The following is an 18,725-nucleotide window of genomic DNA, read 5'->3' as shown; positions in this document are numbered from 1 at the left end:
TAACATGTATAATCAAATAAGTGTCCTCTTTCTTATGTTTCTCTTCTTTTATTCTCTAATAAAAATGTTTCTGGTCTAAAATCTGTTTCTTGTAACATTTTCACTAGCCATGCTCTTATTTTAATCCAATGTTTTCTTGCTTCTGCACATGACCACCACATATGATAATATGAACCTGTTGGAATTAAGCCAGCATTTTGGAGTGGTCAAGGTAATGGACAATCACTAGGGAGACCCAGGGTCAAATTGATCTTGTTGTAGGGAAAAAGGGGAGAAGGGAGTGTTAGAGTATGTCATATTGATCTCTATATCTAATAAATCTCTCTCTATATGTAAATGGCTGTGTGTCTGCATAACTCTGAAACACCTCAAGCAATTTCAACCAAACTTCGAACCCAAATGACTTATGACCAGTTTCCTTGTACCATCACAGCGTCCCTACAGTAACATCATGATTCAGGCACTTGGCAATTGGCATGCATTTACAATGGATCACCATTTGCAATCTTCCCAGCCAGCTTCTGATAAACCAAGACAAAGGGGGAACCCGGATTGGTTTAATGACCGCCTAATATGATTAGCGACCATGGTAAATATGTCATAAAACCGATCGTGGTTTTGGGATAGCTCATGCAATAACCACAATCCTTAGCAATGGAATTTCCAGTCCTAATTATGGATGTACCATACTTTTCAGAGTATAAGAAAGAGGGTGAAAATCTGGGTGTGTGTCTTATACATTGAATACAGCATTTTTGGCTTCCCGAAACCCCACCTCCTTTGCAAAAATGGCTGTGCATAGACTTTAGGAGGCTTCCCGAGTGCTCTTGGGGGCTGGGGAGGGCAGAAAAGAGCAAAAAACTGGCTGTTTTCAGTTCATTTTGGGGGGGGCAGCCCCTAGGAGTACTCTACAAACCTCCTAAAGGCTATGCATGCCCTTTTTTTGACAAAATATGGGCCCATTTTCGCAAAAAAAGGTGTTTTTTTGGGGGGGGAGGTCTGCAGAGTGCAAAAACTTTTTTTTTAATTTGCCCCTTCAAAATCTTGGTGCATCTTATACTCTGGTGCGTCTTATACTCTGAAAAATATGGTAAGTCACCAACTACCTGCATTGACTAGTGAATGATTATAATAAAGATTTTTATGCCAATCTTTAGTTTTCATCTGAGATCCAAAACCAAGCCAGACTTGGAAGGAAACGTTATAACTTCATGTAAAATTCTCAAACAGTTAGAGGACTGGGAGATAATTTAATAGGCTTTCTGATTTAAGCTGTTCAAAATTGCGAATCCAGTGAGCTCAATGGATTCAGTAAAAGTTATTAAAATCTTAGTTACATATGGTCCTAAACTGCAGTAAATTATTAAAATCCACTGAGATATTTATTATAAATTAATGGTAGCAACCTAGGACAAGCTCCTTGTAAATAATTTAAACCCCATCAATTTCAGTGGGATTTTGAATGTTTAATTTTCTTTGTAAGTAAAGATTTATAGAAGAGCTTTGCCTTTATGTTGTATATACGATGTGACTTATAATAGATTCTTTGATGTGTATGTGTGCCTTCAAGGCAGTTTTGAGTCTTAGCACCTGCCTGGACAAGTCCCTGAAGTTTTCTTGGCTGCATTTTCAGAAATGGCTTTCCTTGGTCTCCTTCTTCTTCCTACAGGTGAGGAAGGGATTGGCCCAAGGTCACCCAGCAGCAATTTTATCATCCTTTAATTATCTCCTGTTGTTTATGTCAAGCCCCAACTGGCTTGCCAAACCTGGGGAAAATGGGGGAAGGCTGAAATGGCTCCGGGAAGTCAGAAATGGCTACGGGAATGGTGTGGGCCCGGTGGATAGCGTCCTGTTTGCTCCCGTGAGGAGGCCGATGGCTGCCTGCTCCTCCTTACCAGCAGGTCTTCATCTGACTGGCACTACCTGCGAAACAGCTGACTGGCACCAATCTCAAAGTAACTAGTAAATGCGAGGAAGAGGAACCCGGCTACTCTGAAAGCTGGCTACGTGGGTGAGGCTGGGGCGTGGGCGTGACTACGGTAGAGTACTGGTAGGTGGTAGCTCCCAGTGTTGGCTTTACAACTATTCAGGAATCATTCGTGCCGAACTTTGGACTTTCTTCATTAAATCTGTATCAAGCAAGCTTGTTTGTTTCCACGTTTTATGGAGTGGCTACGGATGAGTGAGAGTTTATTTCCCTTTTCTCCAGTACTTCTCCCCTCCCATTTTTGGGGAGATGGACAGCCCAGTAAGATGGAAGTTCATATAACCATACTTTGACGGTTATATAATTGATGTCTATATGGAATATAGTATACTTTTTAATAATGATCGATATTTTTTAATATATGTTTGTATGTTGATATGAGTATAATGATGTTTACATTTGAACACTTTAGATACCAAGAAAACACACTCTTCAATATAGAAATGGAACTTGCAATATACAAACAATAAAAATATTATTTTAAAAAAGATGGAAGTTCAGAACTGGAAATATGTATCTTTAAAGGTGTGGATATGTTTGATGCCCTTAACTCTTACTGTGAGGTTGACTCTGATATCTCCAGTAACCTTCAGAGATCTCTTAGATTAATTATACATATTTTTAACTTTTATTTCACTAGACTACTTTTGAAAAATCTTCAGGTGTAGAGTTTGAAGGTGCAATGACAGCAAGAAACGTATTTTGAAATGTGTATAAGAGGCAGCATACTCTCGTACAGCTGAAATGTTGATATTTCTGTCTGAATTGATTATCTTGAGGGGAAAAATGATTGGGGTGGGGGAGGTTTTACAAACAGGCCAAAGACTAAAGGATGCTACTTTCTCATTGGTCCTCTGTGACAAAATTGTAATCAGGTACCTATCACATTACAGGTATGGATTATATTATTTGGAAGAGCCAGAATTTGGTCTTAAATGTAACCAGTATTTACCTTCAATTAAAAAAAAAGTGAAATTGAATTCCCATGTAAGACAGATCTGTTGATCAGAACACTGAAGACCACATTTTAAGTTGAATAAAAAATAGAAATGTAATATCTGCTCATTCAAGGCACTGCTAAATCCAGCAAAGCTCAAATTTCAGGGAGAACAAAAAATCTCTTTATGTGGGTAAAGTGTGTCTAGAGACTTTCTGTCCACTGTGAATTTTTTTTTTATCTGACCCCTGTAATGAAAACGACTTTCCCACATTTAAGTTTCACTCTATACCCCAAAAAGGAAAATGGGTTAGCTGGTTTTGTGTATGCAAACAATTAGCTGGGTTGTATAAATGGGTAAAATAATTTGTGCATCAATTATACATTAATTTTTGGCAAATTGTCTAGGACTGCTTCAGTAAACAAACCCCTCTTCTCCTCCCACCCCCAATCCCTCCACCCCTGTATTTTAACTATTAGCAGGGCTGGGATTTGGTTTCCGTCATGAATGACAGGTTCCCTCTTTCTCGAGGCCAAAAAAAATATTCTTGGTAAGCTTTAAAGATAAGTTATGAGAGGTTGTGTTTCACTTCTTCCTAAGATGATGATAAGCCGTATATATTTAGCGCCACTTCTTCCTATATAATTTTTTGATGCTAGATTATTCAAGCATATAGGGCTGTTGAAGTAGGGAAGAGATGCTAATTGAAATTTGTACAGACGGAAAACTGGCTGATTTCTTTTTTTTACAAGTATTGGAAATTTTTGAAGGAGCACCTTTTTATTCCTCTGAAAGGAAATTGTATGGAGTTTGCTTATGCAGTATCAGTAAGAACTGGAGAATTAGTAGAAAAACTTCAGATTTGCAAAGTAGACATGAATCCATGAAATAACTGATATTGTTCACTAACTTCTCTGTTTTCATGATGCATCCTGAAATGTTCCGGCTAATGCTAATCCATTTCCTTCCCCACAATCCATTATGTTATTTGTCTGCTGGAAAAAATGGATTTAGTAATATTTTGGAATTTTGGTTTGTAAATAATGATTGAAGGACCTGATATGACTTCTCCCTGTGTATAGGCTGGGCAAAGAAGAAGGCCTTTGAGGCAGATGAGATTATTCTGCCTCTGTTAAGGTTTAGGCCTTTGGATCAGCTTATACTATACCCCATAATTACATCAGATAAATAGTAATGATGAAATGATTCAGCCCCATCTTCTGCAGTGAAGCTACTGTGTTTTCCTGAAAATAAGACTGGGTCTTATATTAATTTTTGTTCCAAAAGATGCATTAGAGCTTATTTTCTGGTTAGGTCTTATTTTGGGGAAAATATGGTACTAAATGCATCCATCTGGCTGGCAATCTTAACTGGGGCTTATTTGGGGGGGAAGGGCTTATAGTACAAGCATCCTGAAAAATAATGCTAGGACATATTTTCCAGTCAGGTCTTATTTTGGGAGAAAGAGGGTAGGATTGTCTTTTTAATTGCCCTTTCTTTCTACAAATATTGGACTGGAATCATAGTATTAGGACTTGGTTTCTCTGACTACTAAAGTTGCTGACTTCACATCAGCAGAGAGAGCCAACTTCTAGTGCAAAATGGAGATTGTGAAGAAAATGGGAGAATATCTACCATTCATGTTCATTCAGATATATTGATTCCAAATTGAAAATAGGTTTCTTTGCTGGGATTCCACTACTGTACTCTTTCATAAGCAGAAACCTGTAAATTTGAGTCCAAAGAACACTAGTACCTCTCAATATATTTTTAGTTTCTCCATCTTGACAGAGTTGCTGCTGCTGTTATTTTACATGTTTTCTTTCCTAAACTATTTACTTAGGGTTTGTTTTTTTGCTTCTAGTCTTTGTAATCCAAATCTTGTGCTAGAACAATGTACCAACCGATTGAATCCTTAAACATTGTATATATAAGAAAACTTTGTTAAACTTTATGAATGTATTAAAATATAGGGATGGTAAGAATGTATTAATAAAGTATGTTTTGAAACTATACATTTACCATATTTTTGGAGTATAAGACGCACCTTTTTCCTTCAAAAAAGAGGCTGAAAATCTGGGTGCATTTTATACACTGAATACAGCATTTTTTGCCTCCCGAAATCCTGCCCCCTTCACCAAAATGGTCGTGCAGAGCCTTTAGGAGGCTTCCAGAGAACTCCTGGGAGCTGGGAAGGACAGAAATGAGCAAAAAATGGGCCATTTTTTGCTCATATTTGCCCCCCCTCAGGAACACTATACAAGCCTCCTAATGGCTATTCATGCCCTTTTTTGTGGGGGGGATACGGGCCCATTTTCACAAAAAATGGACCGTTTTTAGGAGGTTTGCAGAGTGCAAAAACTTTTTTTTATTTGCCTCTTCAAAACCTTGGTGCATCTTATACTCCAGTGCATCTTATACTCCGAAAAATATGGTATATATGAGACAGTGTTGATTTATGTTTTATTTGGTAACCATTTTATTTAAATATGAGAGCCAGCAGTGTGCGGCAGCAGCCATAAAAGCCAACAGAAACCTAGATTGCATTAACAAGAATCAAGATCATGTGAAGTATTAGTACACTTTATAAAGTCTTACTAAGATCGCACTTAGAATATTGCATTGTTTTGGTGATCATATTATAAAAAACACGTAGACTCTGTAAAGAGTGCAGAGAAGAGCAACAAAGATGATTAGGAGACTATATGCTAAAACATATGAAAAAGGTTGCAGGAATTGGGTTTGTCTAGGCCAGTGAAAAGAAGGACTAGGGGTGACATGATATCAGTGTTACTGTATTTGGCAGGCTGCCACAAAGGAGATGGGGGTCAACCTATTTTCCAGAGTATCGGAAGGCAAGACAAGAAACAATGGATAGAAACTAATCAAGAGAAGCAGCCTAGAACTAAGGAGACATTTCTTGACAATGAAAACAGTTACTCAGAGGAACAGCTTTGCCTTCAGAAGTTGTAGATGCTCCATCACTGGAGGTTTGAAAGAGGAGACTGGGCAGCCACTTGTTTGAAATGGTATAGTGTCTTCTCCTTGAGTAGGGGTTTGGATTAGAAGACCTCCAATTCTGTTATTCTGATATTTTGTTATTTCCTGTGTAAGAATTTTTTACAATACAGAAAATAAATCTTATGCAAAGAGTAAAAATATTTAAGGTGTCCTTTCCAGGTACGTGGTGAAACCAATTCTGTTTACAGTAATCCATTCTGTGTGCGTGCGGGTGTGCACACTTCTGTTTCATACGAAGCAAGCTGACCCTGATTTATATCCCTGGTAGGAGTAACCTAGCAACGTCACTGAGGAAGTTATTCTCTGGAACCTCTCCTAAGGCATTCTGTTAAACATAAAAACAGCAATTGGTAAAACAAAGGTCAAGAACTGTTTAACAGCTTCTTCAAAAGAGACTATTGTTTTTTGTTGACTTCAGAAAAACGATCTCAGAGATTTGTTTTTTAAGCCTTTAGCTGTAAATTGTCAGAGCTGTTCTGGAAGATTAGCTTTGCTGTAATTTCTAACTCCAAATTGTATCATGTTGCTCACACATGGCCAGGGTAGGCGTGGCCAGCTAGATGTCACTCATCGAGCCTCCGTTTTCAGCTGCCACGGCCTCTTACAGCCCTTTGCCAGTGAAAACGGAACCTGGGCAGGCTGCACACAGCTTCACTGAGCTCCATTATTGCTGGCAGAGGGCTGCAGGAGGCCGTCACGGCTGAAAATGGAGTTGGGGCAGGCTGCACACAGCCTTCCCAACTTCCATTTTTGCTGGCAGAGACATTGCGGGCCAGTCCTTCGCTGACGGGTCTGTGGGCCAGATCTAAGCACCTTGCAACTTGGATCCGACCCACGGGCCTTGAGTTTGACACCCCTGCTCTAAGCTAACATGTAGGTTGGACGCTTCATATAATTCCAAGAAAGACTTTAATGGTCTCTCTGTCAGGTGGATGTTTTTAAAATATGAACAGAATAAATACTTGAAATAACATGCAGCGCTTCTGTGCTAAGGATTTGAATAAATGTATTTGTCTACATTATTTAATGAAAGGTAAAAGATGCAGAATTGAACAGTTATGCATAATTGCAGCCGTCTAATTCAACCCTCCACATACAGCTGCTTTTAAAACTTATTTTGACCAGCAGGAGTCAGAACATAACTAGGTTCATCTTATACTAGGACTGATCAGTCATACATACCCAGCCATATCGTTCCAAGGATTTCAAATTCACTACTAGAAATTGAACACATAGACGTTAGATTGTCTGAGGAGATTCTCAGTCATCCGGGTCATGGTTGTCCCAAAGGTGCTTTTTTCAGGAGGCAACTGGACTTTCTTGTTTTTTTCTTTTGAAGACGTTTCACTTCTCATCCAAGAAGCTTCTTCAGCTCTGACATGATAGTGGGGAATGGAAGGATTTATGTTCCTTGCAGACAGCTGGTCATTTGCATCCTTTTAGAGGGTAATTGAAGCACTTGGAGGTTTATCTGTGACTTCAGGGTCACCTGAGTGGTGCAAATGATTCCTGAAATCTACATTTTTTTCCTCTGAAAATGTATTCCTACTCCCACACCATTCAAAGGGTGTTCATCCCAAACTGTATAGCTAAAAGTCTGTAGAGATTCTCAGTCATCCAGGTCATGGTTGTCCCAAAGGTGCTTTTTCAGGAGGCAACTGGACTTCCTTATTTTTTCTTTGGAAGACGTTTTGCTTCTCATCCAAGAAAGCTTCTTCAGCTCTGATAGGATAATGGGCAATTTGTAGCTCAGGATTGAAATGAGGGGTCCTTGGTGCTCTCTGAGCTTGGTTGTTTTCTTGTAGTCGTTTCATTACACAAACTCAGTGGTGGGATTCCAAATCTTTTCCTGCCGGTTCTATGAGAGAGCGCTTTGTGCATGTGCTCAGGGACCACCCTCAGTGTCAATGCTGGTGAACTGAGCTGTGTTTTAGCTCAGCTGTGGCGCGGGAATCCGCTCTGCCGTGCAAATCAGCCAAGCTAAAAAACAAGGGAATTTAGGACAGGGAACAATGAGGGTGGGAAGGCGGGGCCTACCATAGGTGGTATCTGCCGGTTCTCCGTACTACTCAAAATTTCTGCTATCGGTTCACCTGAACCAGTCCAAACTGTCTGAAAACCACCTCTGCCCAAACGGCCCTATCAGCTGAGCTAAAAAACAAGGGAATACAGGACAGGGAATGATGAGGGTGGGATGGTGGTGCCAAACATAGGCGGTATCTGCCGGTTGTCTGAACTACTCAAAATTTCTGCTACGGGTTCACCTGAACCAGTCCGAACTGCCCAAATGGATAACATCATCAGTGGTAGTAAGGAATGGGGTTTGTAATCCATTTATATTCTACTTGCCTTGCCAGTTGATGGGTGTGGTCTTGGTAGTTCTTTGGTTGGGTTTACCTTGTTTGGCAGTTCTTTGATTAGCTATATTACTTCTTGATTGTTGGTCTGATGTTAAGGTTAGAACATAAACTGACAGCAAACAACATTCCCTATCGGCATGGATGATGTTACCTAGTTTGGGTACTGAAACGTCTGCAAGAAAACAACCAAGCTCAGAGAGCATCAAGGACACCTCAGGAGGCTTTCTACTCCAATTCGTACCCTTAACCAATTCAGCGAAATGTAAACAATGATCCCTCCTCAAATGTTTAATTTTGACATGATCACAATCTCATTCCAAAATGTTGCTTCCTGTTGTGCTCAACTGCAATCTTTTCCTGCAGAACTTGCAACGGTTTTTATTGATATTTGATGTATTATTAGATTTATTGTTCAATACAGTCCGATATCTGTAGGTATTTTCTGATAATTTTTCTTAGACAAACTTTAAAGCTTAGTTTTTGAAGGAAATGGGTGGTAGGGGTGGGGGCGTGGCAGGACAAAAGACTCAAAAGTACAAAAATTAATTTTTTTTCTTGTGTCTTCTTCATCCCCCCCCCATCCCCCTTTTTATTGTAGGTGATGTCTCTCCAGTCCACATGAATCCAATTTCCCAGTCTCAGTTTGTTCCTTTGGCAGAGGTCTTGTGTTGTGCTATATCTGATATGAATGCAGCTCGTATTACAGTTACACAGGAAACACTACTGCATCAGTTGGGAAAATACTACCCAGGTAATTGGCTAAATCGAGGGCTGTGGATATTGAATATAAAAGTTCAGGCTGCAGTGAGAAGAGTGAAAAGCTAGAGACTGCTTGGGAATGGGGGAGCCATCTTAATTCCCTTTGCAGATCAAAATGTAAAACAATGTCTTCTAACTTGCTTTGGGTCATCCTAAGAGTAATAATATAAACCTGGAAATGCACATTTGAAGCTTCCTTGTTATCCCTGCATTTTTGGAGCTTGGACCTCAAAGTGACACCAGCTCTTCCCAAGATACACATAATGCCTCTGTACCCAGTGAGCATGCAGAGATGTGCAGCCTCTTGCCATACACTGTGATGGGCAAACTGCTCATTTCCAGCAAAAGATGTGTCAACATCCTACTCTTCTCCCTGTTATTTGGCCCTCTCTCAGCTAGCTACCCAGCAGTGACTCCAGAAAATTGGTTCACTGACTGCAGAGTGTTTGCAGATGCTGTTCAATCTGCTAGTAATCTCAGTCTCTCTCTCTCCCTCTCCCTCTCGTGATGTATGAAGTCATATGTGGCATAAGATTGAGATTTGAGGGAGTATCCTTCCCTGGTTACATCTGCCTGTCCCATGAGATTCAGCAGGAGAGGCATGTTATAGGTTCCATCTATTAAGGGGGTGTGTGTCATCTGATGACCTCTTTTCTGCCTTGGTGCTTTTTCTTTGGACCATCATTCCCTTGAAATTCCAATTGGCCACTACCCTTTTAGAATTTAGGAAAAACTGTTAGTAATGACGAGCTTCCAAGTCATTTTACAGGTAGTCCTTGACACCAATCATAATTGAGCCAAAACTTTCTGTTGCTTGCTAAGCAAGACAGTTGTTTTGCCTCATTTTACAACCTTTCTTACCATAACAGCTACCGTATTTTTTGGAGAATAAGACAGACCTTTTTCCCTACAAAAAGAGGGTGAAAATCTGGGTGCGTTTTATACACCAAATACAGCATTTTTGGCCTCCCGAAATCCCTCACCCTTTGCAAAAATGGATGTGCATAGGGTTTGGGAGCTTCTGGGGTCCTGAGAGGGCAAAAATGAGTGAGAAACGGGCTGTTTTTTGCTCATTTTTGCCCCCACCCCCAGGAGCACGCTACAAGCCTCTCAAACCCCAGGAGCACTTTGCAAGCCTCACAAATTCTCTGCATGTCCTGTTTTTGACAAAAAATGAGGCATGCAGAGGGTTTGGGAGGCCTGCAGAGTGCAAAAAAAATATTTTTTTTTAAATGTACCTCTTCAAAATCTTGGTGCGTCTTATACCCCGGTGCTTCTAATGCTCTGAAAAATACAGGTGCTTCTAATGCTCTGAAAAATACAGTAAGTGAATCACTGCAGTTGTTAAGTTAGTAACAGTGTTATTAAGTAAATCCGGGTTCCCCATTGACTTTGCTTATCAGGTTGCAAAAGGTGATCACGTGACCTCAGGACTCTGCAACCATCATAAATACATGCCATTTTGGTCATGTGACCAGGGGGATACTGCAATGGTCATATGAAAAACGGTCATAAATCACTTTTTTCCAGTGCTGTTATAACTTTGAACGGCCATTGAAGGAATGGTTGTATGTCGAGGACTGTCTACTGAATGGGATGTATGATTGGTGTTCGCCCTCATTTTGTGTTTGAGTTTTTAATAGTGTTTCTAATACAGTTGTGCATTCGTTGCATTTATTTCTACATTTTGTTGGTTTTAACTGTTGTGAGTCATCTAGAATCATATATGTGAGATGGGATTGCCATTCGTCAAGAAAACATGTTGCCTGACACAGTGGTCACTAAATTATCAAGTCCGTGGCTAGCAGATGGTTCAGGGAGCACATCCAATATATTTTGAAATGAGAACCTTGTAGTTCTGACAAGAAGGAGTAAAGCACCTTCATTTGCTTCCGTCTCCACTCATGTTTTTGCACTCCAATAATCCTAGGATTGACAAAAGAGTTTGTTTCCTAACCCCCAAAGCAGTTCCAGTATCTTGTGCGGTGAAGAACTGTGGTTCTTCTGCTTGATACTTTTAAAAGAAGTTCAGAGTTAATGAACATGCAGTGAACCTGTCAACTAATCACAAGCTTCCATTACTTAGTAGGTCATTTGCAATGTTTATTATGTATTTGCTGCCCACTATTGTCCAACTGTGAGAAAGCATCCTACTAGAGGCATTTGAAGATAAAATCTATGCCACATTGGACTCCCGAGTCTACAGTTGTTCCATATAAAAGTTTGAAAGCATACACCCCAAAAGGGATCTGCAACGTTTTAATATGAAGTGCTCTTTGTTTAAAATTCTGGTTAAGATACTCCATTTTATATCTCTTTTTTCTTTTCTTTTCATCACTGTAGTCAAACTCAGTATCTTCAACAAGCAATCTTTTATTCCTTGTTGGATTGTCCAGATAGTTTTCTTTTGAAACTATATATGTACCTGTATTTAGGCATTTTACAGCAAGCATTTTGCTGATAAAAAAAGAAAGCCTTATATTTTTTTTCCCCAGTGAGATACCAAATGTAAGTATATAAATCACAGATCAGTTCTATTAGTGCAGTTGCATTGCAATACACATTCCAGCCTGAAATTACATTCCAGCCTGCTCAAGACATTTTTATGCTGCAGTTGAAGGATCTGCCTGCTTTCCTCCAGAAAATATAATTTGTTGTTTAATAGATCCCAAATCAGTTTCCAGAAGTTACATCCTTCAGCCTAAAGGTAGACTAAGGGCCCAGATTTCGTCATTGATAGCAATTTATGAATGTCCTGTGTTCAGAGGAATCTTCAAGCTTTGTGGATGCACCTTTTACTTGATTTTGAAGCACCTTTTTAAATTCAGATCTAAAGTATAGCTTAGAGTGTATGCTTTACCGCATTTTTGCAATAGCAACTGGACTTTCTTGGTGTTTCTTTATGATACAATTCTTATCCTCTAGTAAACAGCATGGCCAGTGGGAATTACATCCCAACACAGTGGGGGAGTAATAACACCTTAAAACTCTTATTTGGTCTTTTTGATTAGGAAACTTATTTGTGCGCAGTGAGGGTTTCATATTTGTTTTTCATTTTCTAAAGACACTGTATATACAGTATTTAGCAATAAAGAGGACCTAACTGAAACCAATGACATTTAATTCTGGGGAAAAAAGACATAGGATTATATCATCATAGGTGCTTTTTCATAATTTACTGTGAAGGCAAATATGGCCAGAATCTAAAATATTTTAAATGGGTTTTTTCTTTATGGTTTTCTCCAAAAATATATTTCAATGTCCATTACATTTCTTCATACAATCTGTTTGTTGACCCCTGTTAAGTCACCAATATTTTAATATTTTAAGTATTACTCAAATGCTACCCTATTTCTAATACCTATAAACACCAATGAAACCATTTATTAATAAAATTTAATAACCAGGATTATATCTCTTTCCCCAGTGGCTGAGAGATGACGGATAGAGACATAATACCTTGTAATACTGTGATTATATGAAAAACTAATCGAAATAAAATATTTTAATGTTGAATGAATCCTAACAAAAGTTGTTATCCTTATTATTCTAGGTATTGCAACTCCCACCCATGATATTCTCTACAGTACTCTCGGGATGCTAATTAAAGAGCGAAAGATATACCATACCGGGGAAGGATACTTCATAGTAACCCCAAATACCTATTTTATCTCTAATAACACTGTGAAGAGCAACAAGAGGACCTTGCTGGAAGACAAATGCCTCCCTGAGCCTTCTTTCACATACTTGGTAAGCATGGAAGATGCTACAGAGCTGGCACCAGATCCTTTGCCTATTGTCTCACACTGTAGATCCTGTTACTGTTTCCTTGGGCACAATGAAGTGAAACCAACAAAATGTCAGGAATTAATTAGCCAGGAGCCAAATGGGAAAAGTCAGAAAGATTCTTGTGAATCTAGAGCTTCACTTCCAAAACCAAGTACAGAGTCACTTGCTGATGGAATCGCCCACTCGGTACTTTCCGCCAAGGGAAAAGACAAGGCTAAAAGGTTTAGCCTTAGCCTCTTTTGGCGCAACACTTCCAAGAAAGAAAAGGCTAAGAAATCCCACTCTACATTTTCTGCTCAGTTTCCTCCTGAGAAATGGCCGGTCCGAGATGAAGATAATTTGGAGAACATTCCACGGGATGTTGAACATGAAATCATCAAGCGTATCAATCCTATATTGACTGTCGACAACTTGACTAAACATACAGCACTCATGCGGAAAATGGAGGAACAGAAGAAGTACATCAGCAAAGGGACTTCTACAGAACTACTAACAATGAAGCACAAACACATTTCAAAACCACACAGTTGGAAAAAACAGAACAAAGCCGTGAAGTATCACCGGAAGGGACAGCACATTAAAGAAAAACGAGGAAAATATAAAACCAATGAAGTGGTACTGGCTGATGACCATTTGGCAAGCTCCGTTGAACATCCATTATGTCACATTTCAAGCGAATTGATGGTTTGCAATAGAGAGCTGTTTGATGATGCATTAGATATGGAGCCTCCCCTTTTATATAAAAGGGAAATTAATAACCCATTTCAAGATATTCCAAATAGGAGGAACAAGTCATCCAAAGGTTATAAAAATCAGAAAAATTATGATATGAACTCCAAGGTTGTTAGAACAGAGAAGCATCATTCATGGTACCAGTCTTTAGATTCCTTACGAACCATGGACTGTAAAGCTAAAGTCTCTCTCTCTGGGATGTGTGATGCTGAAGATGACAAGAAGAAACACTCAGATCACCAGCAATGCCAAGCTTTACCAACAGATGGCACACCGACATCCTTGGCAGAGAGAGCCACTTGTCAACGTAATCTGCAAAGAGGGACAAACTCCCAAAATGCAGTGGAGATGCAAGAGGCTTCTAACCTTTATGCTACATTCAAAAATGAAGACGAGAAAAAGCATCCCGAAAAATGCATTCAAATGCACTGCGATAAAGCAAACACGGGCAGTTTACCAAGTCAGCCTTCTGATTGCTATCTTCCCACTGATGCAGGTATTATCTGCCAATTTAAACAGTCTAACGTTGTTGCCGTGCACAGACAAAAGGACTTTAAGAGTGAGACACAGTCCAAGAACACAAGCGAATGGCTTGAGTCTGTGAATCCGCAGTACGAGGGATTCATTTATGATGACCCGGTTCAATATCAAAAAGTGGATAATGATGGTGCTCGTAGTCCTATGTACAATGACGTTGTCCGGGAAGAAGAAATTGAATCATCCAAATTGAAACCTTATCAACTCCGATATAGAACGGAATTGGAAAAATGGAATGACGTAAGAGAAGACACGAGTCCAAAAGTATTGGGAAAGGAAAAGGCTGGCCCATTCTTTCGAAGCTACCCAAACGATACAGATACTGTTGATACATACCAACATGAAGAAAGTGGTTTTCTTAGTCAGAGTAAATCGAAGGGTACCTTAAAGGAATATGACAAAATGAACTTGGAAGGAGAAACTGACATGTGCCACCAAGTGTCTTCTAAAAACAATGAAGAGAACGAGGGTATTTATGATCAAGGCTGGAGAACTGATAGTAATGAAAGGCATGTCCTTGAATTCAGTGAGGTGCAGGAAGCAGAGAACAGAATTTGGAACAAGTCGGCCGACAAAGTGGCTATGGAAACAGCTTCCTTGATGTTGTCATCCAAAGACTGGGAAATTAAGGCAGACCTTGTGGGAATACGACAGTCTTTTGTTAACTCAGGTGATGCTCCTCTAGATCGGGGAATCCAACATGACCAAAACCACTTACAAGACACAGGAAACCAGAGTATAACAGGAGATAGTGGGATAGATTCTCCCAGGTAAGCACAAATATGGGAGTGCTGTTTCTATTGCCCATCTCCATCTATTACGCTTAGTATGGTCTTCAAGATTAGGTATACTGGGAAAATGTTAATTGAATTGTTGAATTTAATTTTTTTTCATCTCTGCTTGCCCTTGAACTTCGTCCATAAACTATAGCAGGGTCTATTGGTCTGCTCAGGTTACATCACTACTGTGAGAACTGCTTTGATTGCGTTGGCTTTTAGTTGCAAATCAAGGTGTTGGTTGTCATCTTTAAAGCCGTATTGCCTTGAAACCTGACTAGCAGAGGTGGGCTGCTGCCGGTTTGGACCGGTGCGGGAAAACCAGTAGTTTTGACCAGCGGGTTCTACCCACCCACTCCGGCTCTCTCCTGTCCTATATCACTGTTTTTTAAGCTGCGCGCATACACAGAAGGCACACATGTACATTTTCGATGCTGGGCAAACTGGTTGTTACAAAGTGGTGGATTCCTAACCGGTTTACTACTGGTTCACTGAAAGGGTGTTTTGTGCGGGTGCCGCATGTTGCTGTGCATGTGCACATGTGCAGAAACATGCTGGTGATGGCACACTAAGGAAACGATTCGAGAGCATGGCAGTTGCAGCCGGGTCGCAGCCGGGTCCAGCAACCCGGGCTGCCATATCACTATCGGTTCATCCAAACCAGTCCAAATCGGTAGGAACCACCACTGTTGTTACATTATGTGATGCCCACCTCTGGTAACTAGGCTTGTGTTTCTACTTGTCCAACAAGACCTGGTAGGAAGGATATGTTTCAAATTCCATCTTGAGGAATTGTCTTTGTCTGGGATCACAAGGCATTCATGCCTTTTCTGTTACCGTCTCTCCTTTGAAACAGCACTTTACTCCTGGTTAAGTCACCACCAGGGGTGGGTTCCTGCCAGTTCTACAGTGCCGTTTAGAACCTGTTCCAGCTCCCTCCCCCTGCCCGTCCGCACATCATCAAGATGAAGAGCGAGAGGAGGAAGTCCACAAGTCTTAAAGTTGTCAAGTTTGAACACCCCTGGGGTTTTTTTCCTAAAGGGTTAGGGGTACAAGGGTCTTTAAGACTTGCGTGCTTCAAATGCCAGAGTTTCTGAGCCAACAGTTTGGTTGCTAAGCAAGAATGTTGTTAAGTGAGTTTCACCACATTTTACAAGTTGGTCACGCCCATCCAGTCACATGGCTGGCAAGCCACTCCCTCCCAGTCACATGGCCGGCGAGTCACTCCCACAAAGCAGGCAACACCTAAAGAAGAGGTTCTAAAATTTTTTGAAACCCAGCACTGGTCACCACCATCTCTTTTGCCATTCAGGAAAGCCCCCACAATATTTCGCTATTCTGGAAACTCTAAGATCTGAAAACTCTATGGAGATTCTCAATCATACAGGCCATGGTTGTCCCAAATGTGTTTTTTCCCCAAAAAGCAACTGGACTTTCTTGGTGTTTTCTTTGAAAATGTTTAGCTTCTCATCCTAGGAGCGTCTCTTGTTCAGAACTGAAGACACTTCTTGGATGAGAAGTGATATGTTTCCAAAGAAAACACCAAGAAAGTCCAGTTGCTTTTTGGAAAAAGCACATTTAGAATGTAGGAGTGATAGTATGCAGATCCTCTTCTGGAAAAATGTGGTTCTTGTTTTCATGATTGTTTCATCATTGTGTTAACCAACAGGAAGGTTTAATGTTGTTATCAAGTTTGGGTATGTGTGCTTATCTTAACTGAGCAGCATATAAATGAAAGTAATTATATACTGTAGCTCTCATCACAAGCCTGGATTAGGCTAGTTGTAGGAGATGAGGTGGCTCAGTGGCTATCAGTGGCAATTAGCAGTTTGGCGGTTCGAATCCCTAACACCGTGTTACCGGAGTGAGCTCCCATTACTTGTCCCAGCTTCTACCAACCTAGCCATTCAAAAGCACGTAAAAAATGCAAATAGAAAAATAGGAACCACCTTTGGTGGGAAGATAACAGCGTTCCGTGCACCTTCGGAGTTTAGTCATGCTGGCTACTTGACCACGGAGATGTCTTTGGACAGCGCTAGCTCTTCGGCTTTGAAACGGAGATGAGCACCGCCCCCTAGAGTCAGGAACGACTAGCACATATGTGCAAGGGGGAACCTTAAGTGATGGGAGTGTGTTTCTACTATGCCTTACAAGCATCAAGAGAATCAATTTACAAGTATTTTGGCTGCAATTGGCAAAAAAAGCTAAGGGCTATTTCAGACCCAGAAAACTAACCAGATCAGACAGGATGGATATAAACTGGTTACAGCGCAACAGCTTACTGGGTTATGTTCCCCCATATTTGGAAAAATATGTACAGTATAGTTTCCAAGGATTTGGGTAACTTTATAGAACAGCATGTAAACATGGAAAACATAACCTTTATACATTTGAACATTTCTGGAAGCTAAATGACTATAAGACTGTATAAAGAAACCTTAAAATGAAAGCCTTTTAAACAGATTTTTGGATGAACAACCTTCATATAGCCAATATTTTTTCTAAGAGTTTTGGAGTTGTCTGATTTTTATTTTTATTTTGTTATGTACAATGAACTACGGAAAAACCTTTTTGTGAATCTTTTGTTTCAAAAATACCATTCTTTCCAGAGCACAAAGTATGGTATCTGCTAATTCTGCCATCTTGTACGGACTGAAGAAAAGCAGCAGCTTCCTCAAAAACCTAGAAGGTATAGAGAAGACTTTACACGGCAGAAAGTCTCTTACCCCAAACTCCTTGCTTCAGTTGACACCAGTGATGAAAGTTTGATTTTTCCTCCTTTTTTAACCAAGTTGATGAGCCTGTTTGTAAATCTATTGATGTATTTGCTATAAATGTCGTAAACTAACACATGTGCTAATGTAGGTAAGATGTTGGCTATTTCTCCCATAAGATGTATGAATACTTTATAATAAACATTTCTACTGTTTTTTTACTGCTGTATTTGATAATAATAAACTCAGATCCTAGTAACTTCAGGGATTCTTTCTTGGAAAAATAAATGTGTGGTTATTCATTAGTTTATGTCAAATACATTTCTTTTAAAATAAAGCTATACTTATTAGGTTGATTATTATTATTACTACTACTACTACTACTACTACTACTACTACTACTACAACACCCAATTATGAAGTCACAGCTACCAGTTTGTTCATTTGGTGTGATGTACTATATCAGCAAAGTATACATGCAAATTCAAGCAGAGAAGCCTTTTGTAATTGACAAATGGACATTTTGTCAATGTACAGATTTTCCAAGATTCTTTGGTGTGGCACCCATTGTGTCAATAACCACTGTGACCCTCGCAACTGGTTTATGCTGCAATTTTTCAACTCTGATTTTGAGATCTTGATACTTTGTGATTTTTCTCCAATTCTTTTCTCTTCCATTCAACTATCCCCTGGTATTGCTACATCAATTATCCACAGTCTTCTTTTCAGCCACAGTTAAATCTGATGTGTTATGAGCCAAGACTATTTCTATTTCTTTTAGAAATCCCACAATATTTTAATCTGCTCATTCTTAATTTTAAACCCACTAATTTTTCATTAAGGTAGTCTTTAACATACAACCACAAATGAGCCCAAAATTTATGTTGTTAAGAGACAGTAAGTGAATTTTGTCCCATTTGTGCCACAGTTAAATCACTAAAATTGTTTAGTAACAAGTTTGTTAATTAAATCTGGCTTCCCCACTGACTTTTGTCAGGTCACAAAAGATCACATGACCCAGAACAGTACATCATAAATACCTACCATTTCCAAGTGTTGGAATTTTGATCACATGACCATGGGGATGCTGCAAAGATCATGTGACTTTTTTC

At 39.7% G+C, this 18,725-nt stretch overlaps 1 protein-coding gene across 3 annotated transcripts in view; it reads left to right on the top strand.

The window, feature by feature from the left end:
- Positions 1 to 18,725, top strand: part of STOX1 (storkhead box 1) — a 41,469-nt gene extending 22,744 nt beyond the window's left edge. For 2 of the 3 annotated variants that reach the window (XM_032238437.1, XM_032238435.1), the window contains exons 2-4: positions 8,905 to 9,057; positions 12,619 to 14,893; positions 17,509 to 18,725. In XM_032238437.1, the coding sequence (XP_032094328.1) occupies positions 8,925 to 9,057; positions 12,619 to 14,893; positions 17,509 to 17,668 (2,568 nt within the window). In that variant the 5' untranslated portion in view covers positions 8,905 to 8,924 and the 3' untranslated portion in view covers positions 17,669 to 18,725. The remainder of the gene's footprint in view (positions 1 to 8,904; positions 9,058 to 12,618; positions 14,894 to 17,508) is intronic. The other variant, XM_032238438.1, reaches the window with a different exon arrangement.

Source organism: Thamnophis elegans, unplaced genomic scaffold, assembly GCF_009769535.1.
Source record: "Thamnophis elegans isolate rThaEle1 unplaced genomic scaffold, rThaEle1.pri scaffold_173_arrow_ctg1, whole genome shotgun sequence".
Classification (NCBI taxonomy): domain Eukaryota; kingdom Metazoa; phylum Chordata; class Lepidosauria; order Squamata; family Colubridae; genus Thamnophis; species Thamnophis elegans.
This window is presented reverse-complemented; position numbering and strand designations above follow the sequence as displayed.